General features: G+C 37.6%; 1 protein-coding gene across 2 annotated transcripts in view; it reads right to left on the minus strand.

The window, feature by feature from the left end:
• KLHL4 (kelch like family member 4) overlaps positions 1-9957 on the minus strand; it is a 49174-nt gene extending 39217 nt beyond the window's left edge. The window contains exons 1-2 of one of the 2 annotated variants that reach the window (XM_037061874.1): positions 9888-9957; positions 9189-9697 (exon numbers count right to left, since the gene is read on the minus strand). In XM_037061874.1, coding sequence (XP_036917769.1) covers positions 9189-9610 — 422 coding nt within the window. In that variant the 5' untranslated portion in view covers positions 9611-9697; positions 9888-9957. Of the gene's footprint in view, positions 1-9188; positions 9736-9887 lie in introns of those variants that run through there. The other variant, XM_037061873.1, reaches the window with a different exon arrangement.
• Between the last annotated feature and the right edge of the window lie 1629 nt (positions 9958-11586).

The following is an 11586-nucleotide window of genomic DNA, read 5'->3' on the forward strand; positions in this document are numbered from 1 at the left end:
AGCACAGGAGTTTAGATATTGTCTGTACCTGGCATAGAATGAAGAACTGCAGTGAAACTCTGCACTTTTTACTTCCTGCATTATTTTTGGTGCCAAGCCCAGGACTGTGACTTTCCAGCACACCAGACTCACCTACAGTGAAGTGCGTTCCCCAGTGAACATTTCCAAATGAACTATCAAATAACTGATGTGGGATGATCTCCATTCAGTTCTTAGAATACATGACACCGACTATAAGAACCAAATCAGTATGAGGTTTCCCCATTTCACCCCTTTTATGACCATACACTCTTAGTTTTCATTAAATGACAAGAATGATATAGTTATTGATAAAAGTAATTAAAAATTGAATAATTGAAAAAAATCTTAAATTGTTGTTCAATTACAGTTGTCCTCATTTTTCCCCTATTACTTTCCTGGCCCTACCCACCCCACTCCCTCCCATTGTCCATGTCCATGGGTCCTATATACATGTCCCTTAACTTGACCCTTCCCCTTCTTTCCCCCATTATCCCCTCCCCCCCACAATTTTTAAAATGTTAAGTGAAGTCTGAAGGATATACATGATATTAAAGTTAGTTAAATTTTATTTAAGTTTTTCATCACTAAGAAAATTATATTCACTTAAGAGGGCATGGCTTTTGAAAGCTTGACCTTTTCTTATCTAGAAAGTATTTGTGTGTTTGTAGGTCTATAGCATTATGGAACCTCCAAGTTGAAAGTCATAGTCACACCTTTAATTTTCCTAAAGTTGAAAAGCTAGTGGAGGGATTGAGAAAAAATTGAAAAGCTAGAAAATCATGAAAATAAAACATTTTTTAGAATCCTAATGAATATCATTAGCAAAAATCATCTTGCATCTTATGTCTCTTTGATATAGTCAAAGGCATGTGTTTTAAAAAGACAAGTTACTTCAAGTGAATGATCTATTGGTTCCCATATATCCACCAAAATAGAAAGGTTAGGAAAATATCTAGATATCTGTATTTACCATTCTAGCCATACATTCCCTTGACTATATTGTTTTATTTTTTTAATCACACACAGTTGTCAAAAGCATGCTTCCTGCAAGATAGCACTGTAATACAGTGGTCACGAAGATGAGTGATGAAGATAGTTTTCAACACAAATAAATTTTATAGATGAAATACACTAAATAACAGGTTTGAATGAAACAAATTGAGTGTGTTCTGATGTCATAATGTACTCCATTCTCACTACTCTTAATCATTAACAAATGTAATAGTCCACTAGCTTACAAGTGCCTCTTAGATACACTCTCAGATTTAAGCAGTCATTATTCAACAAGCAAGAGTAATTCTATTCTTTTGCTTTACTAACAAATTAATATTTTGATTTAGTGTAATGTTTAAAAATAGACATACATATTTAAATTCTAACTTTAACAAACACCTGTATATTATGTTTTAAAACTCAGACACAGACAACAGTGTGGTGATGGCCAGAGGGAAAGGGCAAAGAGTAAAGGGGCCAAATCTATGGTGACAGATGTTGATTTCAATTTGGGTGGTGGGCAAACCATACAATATACAGATTATGTACCTTTGAAATGTGCTCTTGAAACTTGTATGATCCTATTAACCAATGCCACCCCAATAACCATAATTAAAAATAGAGAGAGTGAAATATTTTGTCCTGCAATATTAGAGAACTGAAGATGATGAATATTTTTTAAAGTATGTGATCGCTAACAAACAGAATGAATTTTGTTTGGATACGTCCTTAGAAAGACTGTTGTTATATTTTATTCATTCAAAAATGAGACGATAATCTCATGTTATGTATTAGTTTTGCCAAGTATATTGCCCACTGGGGTCATCTCTACTTTTGACAGATTAATGTTTTAGCTAAATAATGACTAAAATTACCATGCACCTGTGAAAACTTCTGCTATGCTGAAAGGATAAAAGAAAATAATTTTATGCAAGGGGGAACACCTATTATTTGAGCTTGACTGGAAGCAACACCAGGTGTTTCATAAATTTTTATGACTTTGCCAGTATTTTCCTCTCCTTTAATGACATAGGGCTTTGAGCAAAAGCAAAATTTTGTATTAACTTATTTTTGCCAGCCACTTTCAACACAAAATAAAAAAATCTGTGCTAAGCCCTTGCTGTCAACAGAAAACTAACAAAATTAAGGCACTTTTAAAAATTCGGCCTGAAGAAAAGAAAATTGCAAGATCACTTTAAAAGTTACCTTAGAGGTTTTACATAGATATATTTATCATCAGTTCTATATTCTTTAAGAGAGAATAAGCAAATAGGGCCTGAATTATTTTAATGTATTTGTTGGTTAGCTCTCAAAGAAACTGTAAATGGTATTTGAGCAATGGCCTTATTTCTTGAATAAAGTTGTAAAGTAGATCTACTCAAGAATAACAGCATAGATATGAACTCAGTTGCTGACTGTACATACTACTAACGGTGAAGGCCAGAGGAGCAGGTAATTCCCTGTCTAGAGACCGCTCTTGACATTGGTGGGTATATGGGGAAGCCCCAGAGTGTTCTTAGACAATGTACACGAAATAACATGTACTCCTGATTTCACTGGATGTTTGAGGCATTTTCTGAAAACAGTGAAATGAACGAGGTGATTTAACTATTTCTATGATACAGGAGTTTGTAAAATGTCCTAATTTATATCCCTGACATGACAGTTCTCTGACAATGTCATGATTCTTTCAAATATTTCATTTGTAGTCAGCTTCATCTAAGCACTTTTTAACATCAGCTATAATGATGATTAGACACTCATAATTTATCAGAAGAAAGGAGTTGAATGTGCTGCTAGGAGATCAGTGTGGTTGAAAGTCTAGCAGTTAGAAAGTCTGATTTATAGGCCCAGTTTTGCTACTAATAAGCTGTAATCACTTTAGGCTTCGGTTTAGGCTTCGGTTTCTACAGTTGTGCAGTTGTTTAAAAGTACTTTCTAATGAAAATCCTAAGATGCAATTTAATCAAAGTAAGAAGGATGGAAAAAACTTAGAGCAGAAAGTTCCTTTTTTCTTCAGATATACAGTAGATATGAAAATAACTATAGCATATAAGTATTGCTCTGATCCTCTGTGGCAAGTTCAAGTGTATGCATAATGCTTTGTGTAGACATAAAAATCCTCTTGTTTAGAAGCAACATGTATGCCAATTACTCTCAAACTTACTTCATTAAGCAAGTCATTAAGAGCAGTCAATTGCTCCTGAAAGGTGATTACTTAAATATTAAATTAAATATCATAGTCAGATTCCTCATTTACAGAGAAATGTTTAACTTTTCATCTATTATTCTGTTTTGCTTAAAAATGGCAATAAGGTATTTCTTTATTCTTTTAGTTTGGGTTTATACTTTTAGAGTTACATACGTGTGATGTGTTACCCCATGTAGGGAGCTAAGAACACATATGTTGAAAAGAGCAACTCTGAAGTACCAAAACAGAAAACAAACAAACAAAAAACCCAGAAAGGATAAAGTAATTTATAAAGTTATATAAGGGAACTGAAGGGGGAAGGTAGGTCTGTAGGCAGTGTGCCAGAATATGATCAGTGTATTGGGTTTTTTTTCTGTTTATCAAACATTTTATTTTGCAAATACAGTCTAACCTCCATTCTCAAAGTTTCCCATCTTAAATAGTTCAGTTCTCGAACAACCTTCTGGGATGAATTAAGTTTGCGAACCAAGGTTCCACTGTATAAGTAAATAGGTAAATATTCAGATTTCATTAATTTTAAATTGTTGACACTATTACAGATGTCCTTTATTTTCCCCTCTTTGTCCCCATCCAGCCAGCCCCACCCCCTGCCTTTACCTCATTGTCTGTGTCCATGGGCTTTGCATATATGCATATATGTTCTTTGGCTGATCTCTTCCATCCCCCCAACCCCTCTCCTATGATAGCTGTCAGTATGTTCCATGTGTCCATGCCTCTGCAGCCACTGTGGAAAACAATATAGAGTTTCCTCAAAAAAACTAAAGTTGGAACTGTCTTTTGACCCAGCAATTCCAATTGTAGGAATATAGCCTAAGAACCCTGAAACACCAATCAGAATATATGCACCCCTGTGTTCATAGCAGTGCTATTTACAACAGCCAGGTGCAGGGAGCAACCTACCTGCCCATCAGTAGAAGAGTGGATAAAAAAGCAGTGGTACATTTACACAATGGAATAGTAAGGAACAGCAAAAAAAAAAAAAAAAAGGAGCTCTTACCCTTAGTGACAGCATGGATGGAACTGGAGAACATTATGGTAATGAAATAAGCCAGTCAAACAAAGACAGACAAGTACCATATGATTGCACTGATATGTGGAATCTAATGAGCGAGATAAGCTGATGAACAAAATAGAAACAGACGCATAGATACAGAGAACAGACTGACAGCTCTCAGATGGCAAATGGTGGGAGATTGGGGGGAAAAAGATGCTGACATTAAGCAAAAAAATAAAAGGAAAACCTCAGACACAGACAACTGTAGGGTGATTACCAGAGGGAAACTGGGGCGGGGGAAGGTAGAAGATGGTACCCTTTTAAGGAGGGTACATGTTTTGGGTTGCGAACACACAATTCAAGATATAGATGATGTGTCATAAATTGTACACCCCAAACCTATATAATTTTATTAATGAATGTCACCCCAACATATATTCAGTAAAAACATGTGAAATAGGAAAAAAAGTTAAAAAGTTAGAAATTATTGCATGATATTTAAATTATTTGTTAAAATGCTCTAAATTTAGTAAAGCAGTTGAATTGTGTATTTTTGTATGGTATGTCTTAAACCAGGTGAAGGGATTTAATGTTAAACTGCTATAGACAACAGTAAAATTGTAGATTCTTCATTTTTTCTTCCCTTGAACTAATAGTTTCTACTTAATAATGCTGTGTAAAACTGAATAAAGTTGGTTTAGCAATGAACTTCAGAAAAGCACATTATTTCTGTACTCTAAGAAGATAAGGAACAACAACAACACATATCTTACAATGTAATACCCAGAGCACTTTCATTTGCAGATGAAGGCACAATATTCACACTCAAGTATTTTCCTTGCAAAACACCCCAAAATATAGTTAAGGTGCTTAGGAAGCACATAGTAAGTGTCTACAAAGGAACTTACCATTTTTAATGTTGTATGACTATTGTTTTACTGTTGTTGCCTTTCTAAAATCATCTCCTACCACTCTCCCCTCATTGAGAACTCTACTCCCACTGCACTGGCTTTTTTGTATTGAACATGTAACACACTCCCATCTAAGGACTCTTCGGAAAGCTCTCCCTGTAAATACGCACACAGGTTACTTCTTACTCTGTGAGGAAGACTGTTTACAGTAAGTGTCACTGTTTAAGATCCAGGATTTCCCTTATGCATAAATATTTCTGAAGAATATTCCACATCATAGACGGATTTGTGTGGAGGATGAAGAGGCACAATACATGTGGCCCTATGTAGATAGTTCTGCTAAGAAAGCAATGACACCCAAGTGCTTGGGCCTCAGTACCTGAGGCCAATGGTCTGCTTGCTGAAGAGCCAGGTCCTCCTAGGACACAATGGCACCGTGGTTACTGAATGGCTGCAAGGTCATTTCTGTGGCCCTAGAACAGACATGTGACCTTGAAATCACTGTAGTGAACAGGTCAAGGTGCATTTCTGAATTCACCAGTTAAGGAGCTTTTGGACATCAATCAATGGATTCTGTGGGGGTATGCGACACTGATTTGAAAAGAAAAAGATGGATGGCGGTAATGACTTCTCACTTGTTTCCAATTCTTGAATCAGACTTGCTTCAGGGCTTTTTCCCTCACTTCACTTAGATCTGTGCTCAAATGTTATCTTGTTCGAAAGACCTTCGCTATCTGAAGGAGTGTCCCTCCTTAACTCCCTTCTGTTTTTTTCCTTAATATTGCTACTTATAACTACTTAACTGTAATAGTTTGGTTTATTTATCTACTTAAATTTTTACTCATTTAAGAGAGAGAGAGAAACACCAATTTACTGCCCCACTTAGTTATGCATTCATTGGTTGATTCTTGTATGTGCCCTGACCAGGGATTGAACCCACAACCTTGGCGTATTGGGACCATGCTTTAACTAATTGAGCTATCTGGCTGGAGCTGCTTTATTTTTCATGCCTCCTCCTCAATGAAAGCATATTCTGTTTTGACTCCATTTTATTCCCAGAATCTAGGAGTCTGCTTGACACACAACTGGTGCTCAATATTTGTGGAATGAATTATTAATAAATCCTAAATTTTATTCATCCATTTCCTCCTTCTTTGGCATATCAAAATATATAATGATAGCTACCCTATTTTTTTCTGGGCAAGCCTCACTTGAAAACAGGAAAAAACTTAAGTGAAGAGGGAATTTAAATTATTATCTGACAGTGCAACACTGGCAAAGATATGCAAACTTGCATATCGTACAATTGGTAGGCTATGCAGAAACTTGAAGCCCCAACAATTAGGATGAAGGTTTGGCCCCTAATCCTATCAATTTCTTAAAACTAAAAGCCCAAAGAACCAGCAGCTTTGTCCTGAAGCACATTGCCTCAGCCCATACAGACCTTATCATCATTCTATATAATGTTCTCAAGCACAATAAGGGGATAACTACATTTGCCTTAACACACACAGCGTAACAGTTTGGCATGCTCCTGGGTAGTTATGTAATCATTTCTTTATAAGCAGTTGAAAAATACTTAATGTGTAAAATGTCATACTTAAATGTTCTGTCATACAAGAAGTATGACCATAATACACTGTTAAAATCTTTGTTCTGTTTTTTGGAATGCTAGGGCTGAAATAAAGAAATGAAAGGACACTGAGCAGGGGGAGTTATGGGGAAGTAAAGATGCAGAGTGAGTAGATGAAAAAGACACAAAGAAAATGATCATTGAGCCCAGGTCCCTGATGACAGACGTACTGATAAAAGCATACCCACAATGTGGGGTCATAATACAGATGTGTTCTTACATGAAGTACATATACTTACATTAAGTTACTGAAGAATGTATTTGGGTTTGTAAATCCCCAAACTGATATATTAATATAACTTTAATAACCTGTCTTCACTATCTATTTTAGGAATAACTGCAGGCTATTCAGTTATATCGAATGTTAGTAATTTAGTCCCTTCTATATTCATTCTGTACACTATTTCTAGAAACCACGGTGGCTTAAAGATCACCCCTTTGCCTTGATCGCCATTTTTGTTTGCTTGGTTTTAACTACAAGATTTCTATTGAGGGGATGGAAGGCTGCTGCCAACGCACCAGGATCCTTTCCTCCTGTACCTCTATCTTGTTGAAGAAGAGAGGGGGTAGAGAAGCTGGGTGTTAGAAGGCTGTTTTTGAACTCTCCTTAACCAAGATAGCATTCCCAATGGCCAATGATAAAGGAATGTCATCCTATTTCAATTAATATGATCGTTAACTTACCCCTTCTCTTCTGCCTAAAATATCTTTGGCACAACTATAAAACCACTTCCTTTTTATTTAAAAAAATGTCAATTTTCCACTTTAGCCATAGGATCATTAACAGAACATTTCTTTAGAACAGGAAAAGTATCAGAAATCAAAAAAAATTTAAGTATTATTTGGTAATATTTTATTTATATTTGACATTTTAGCCAGCATTTAATGTTAGCAATTAATTTGTTATAAATATGTTCTCATGCTGCAAAATCAAATTGGAGACCTTCGAAGACTTTTGTTAGGAGGTCAGAGTATGTAATTCTCATTTCTCTACAAGAGAGTCAAATGTGTTTAATCTCAACCTCCAAATTCAGCAGTTTTAAAAATTGAGGTTCATGGTGAGAAGAGATCATTCGAAGGCCTGTTAAATCTGAAAGTGTGGATTATATATTGCTTTGAAAGTCCAATTAGTGGTACTAAATAAACAACCTGCAATCCCAACAGTTCTATAGTATTTTTTGGATAATCACAAAAATATTTAGGAAGATCCATGCATGCACACATTGTCATTTCTCAAACTCCTTTGCATGTTTACATTTCAACAAGAAGACTGAGGTCCTATAAAGGCATCATTTTGCACAGTCCGTTTGTCTTTTGCTGTAAGGTTGTCATGTTTTTTTTACTGGTATTATGTTCTAGATTTATGGAAGAAAGGTACTGTCAGGCAGATATATTGGGAAAACTTCGATCTAGAAGCAGATGTGCCAGCCCTTTTCCTCTAAACTTCTGCACAGAGACACAATAATCAAAAATCCAGATTTCCAAATAAACATAGCTTCATGACAAACTGTTATACAATTTCAAACATACTAAAGCTCTTTTACTGTTTAATTATGTTGCCAAAATCATTGCTTGGGCCTATAACATGTTGGAGAAACAAAATCTTACAATAAAACACTTTAAAAATGAAGGTATCTAGGTTAAGTTATATTGGACTATATTAGGGGAGGGAACATAATTTTCTGCCACCCAAACAATAAACACGAAGTCAAATATTTTGTAAACTATACTGAAATTGTACTTTTTCAAATTATTTCTTGTTTCATTTAATGTCCTGAAATAGCTGAATATTCTCTTTCCTGCTTTCAGATCTCTCTGCTGTGAACGGCACATTATTACCTGTTTTATGTAAGATATTTTTAGAACTGCAAACTAGCTCTGAAACTAATGCAACTTGAGATGAATGTGAAATGTCAAAGGAGGCTGTTGCATGTTCTCACAGGAAGATAGCATTTATCAATCGTCAGTGCAACAACGATGTGCTACGGGAATCAATAGGGATGTGCTGAACAAGCAGAGCTTTTATTTTTGTCAGAGTTGGCGTAACTCACAAAGTATAAAGAGTTCCATGTGATTCATCACACTTGGGGAGAGAATCACAACTATTTGGATATCCAGGCTACCGAGGATATTTTCAAAAAAATTATATTTCTAACAAATGTCTCTTAGAACTGAAACAGGCTTCTTCATGGAATCAGAAGGCAATAGGAGAAGTAAAACTAAAACCCTAAAACATATTGCCCGTTAATTATGGAAACGTAGTGCCACTGTTTTCTTTATAGACTTAGAGGAGGGGGTTTTGTGAAGCCCCTGATTGGCTGCATACAGATTAGAAGAACACGTTTGCCGAAGCACTAAATGAGAGTTTTCCAGCACGAGCTAACCTAGACTGCGACTTTGAGTTATGCCAAGGAAAATTCCTACCTTGCTGGGGAATCTTCTGGACTGTCATCAGCCATCATGTCCAAATCTTGTGAGGGCCTCTCACAAGCCCTTTGGAAAAAATTCTCCTCTGGAACAGCTTTAGGAGTATCTTCATTGGCTCCAAGATGTTCTACTAGGTTCTGTGGATGCCAATTCTGAAGAGGGCTCTGGTGGGCAGGGGCCGGTCCTGGCACGGGTGCCAGTGAGTTGTGGTGGACCGGACTGTTGCTTTTCTTCAGTCCGTTCCTGTCCCGAGAGTGGTTCTTCAACCTGCCCTGAACCGGGGTCCCTCTATGCTCATATCCTTCCTGCTGAAGGCAGTTTCCAGAGTTGGGAGAGCCCGGAGAAGGATGACTAAACCACCTCCAGCGCAGCCGTAGGATCTGTTTCACATCAAACTCTTTCTTGCCAGACATTGACATCGTTGCGGGAGGAAAGACAAAAGCCTTCTCTCACAGAAAGGAAACGGAGCCTTTGTTATCTCTTGTTGCTCTGCCTCTTCTGTTGAACTAACAAAAGCACAGGGGCGTTAGAGCAGCCTTTCTCGTTTCCCCCCCCTCCCCCGCCGCCTGCTGCCCGCGCTCCACAGTGAATAAATACTTCCAGCTTTCTAGCTGTAAAGCTGCAGCGAACAGTGTAGGTGGGAACCCATACCGACAGGATGATGAGGTCAGACCTTAAACAAGTAAATCAGCTTACACAGGAAAGCAGCTACCACCACACGCTCCAGCTGCTAGACGGGCTCTCGGCCTTCCCTCCAGGAGTTGCAAATATCTAACCCCGCTTCTTCCTTCCCCGGGTACAGTAGCTGAGCCTTAAACGCCGGGCGTGCGAGCAGAAGCAGTGTTTAAACTCACTTCCTTCCAGACTCCCTGCACTCCCCCCACCCCCTGCCAGATTCTTTTTCCAGTAGCTCACTTGTAAAACTGTGCCACTTTGTCCTGGGAGAATTTGTAACAACGAATTCATTATGATCTATTTTTGAGGACTTGTGGAAATTTTGAAGGTGTTTCATTAAGGCAAAGCATCTTGCCACCAGTCCCTTCAAGCAGGTTTGGCATTACTTTTACAAAACATCTGAAAATGTGAATGTCTTCATATAAGTATTTGCTTGAATTCTTCAACAGTTTTAGAAATATGAGAAAGTATTGATGACCCAAGACTGCACCTCCACAAACACACTAGAGGATGTAGCAAAGGTATTTGACATCTGCAGATGAAGGGAGAAATCGGTGCTTTTCTAAGCTCAGTAACCTAGAAGAGATGTCTCAATGACCCAAGCTTGAAAAGGAATAGTCCATTCTGGCTCCACACCTGTACACACATCTCCTTATCACACTCTACACTTTGACAGGCAGTGTTAAAGGTCTATTTTTGTTTTGTTCAGAATTTCATATGAGAGGATACAGAGCAACCTGTTTTTGAATTAACTCCAAATGACACATAGCTCAGTCACTCTGTGCAAAGTGCTTTGGGATCTCAATGAGAAGAATTACCAGCACAGACGTAAATGTGCCCACAACACTCACACATCACGAATGCATCTACCGATGTGTTCTCAAAACTTTGTTTGAACTTCATCCAGCTTCCATGTCATGCACACAGTTGACAAGGGAGCCATTGTATCAGTGTACCATTTGAAAGAATACTGAAACTGTAAGGTTTTGGGTTGAATTCTGGCTTTAGGGTTAAGGAGATATATGATCGTGGACATGTCATTTCTGTGAATCGCAATTTCTTCATACATAGTATCAAGAGGCTGAACAGATTTCCAAAACTTCCACTTGCAACACATTTTAAAAACTTGGAAGCAGAGAAGGAAATGAATACTTTTCCTTAGTTTTGGTAGATGTTTTGCATGCAGCTTGCTATAAATTGAACTATACTTTTCCCTTATACACCTTCTTGTTTCATAGGTGTAATGGATAATTAATATCTCAACATGACTGGGCTATAAGGTGTGTAGATATTTGGTCAAACATTACTTTGGGTATTCCTGAGAGACTGTTTTTGGATGAGTTGAACTTTTCAGTTGATAGACTGAGTCAAATAGACAGTCTCCCCTAATGTGAGTGGGTCTCATCCACCAACTGAAGGCCTCCGGAAACAGAAGACTGGTGCTTCCCTCAGTAAAAGAGAATTCCTCCAGTCTGGGTGTCTTCAATCTAGGACACAGGTGGCAAACACAAGGCCCTCCACCTTGTTTTGTTGGGTCCAGCATCTTGTTTGTACCCAGCGGCAGCACCGAGTTCCTTGCCCCTAGTTAAGGAGTCATTACATTTATATGGTCCTAAAGTTACATTCGGCCCTGTGAAGGCAACCTCGAGGCTGATGTGGCCCCTTGGTGATAATGAGTTTGACACCTCTGATCTAGGAAATAATTTTTTTTCTGTCTTCA

The sequence above is a fragment of the Sturnira hondurensis genome, unplaced genomic scaffold (genome assembly GCF_014824575.4).
Source record: "Sturnira hondurensis isolate 20B ecotype Veracruz unplaced genomic scaffold, ASM1482457v3 Scaffold0013541, whole genome shotgun sequence".
Classification (NCBI taxonomy): Eukaryota; Metazoa; Chordata; class Mammalia; order Chiroptera; family Phyllostomidae; genus Sturnira; species Sturnira hondurensis.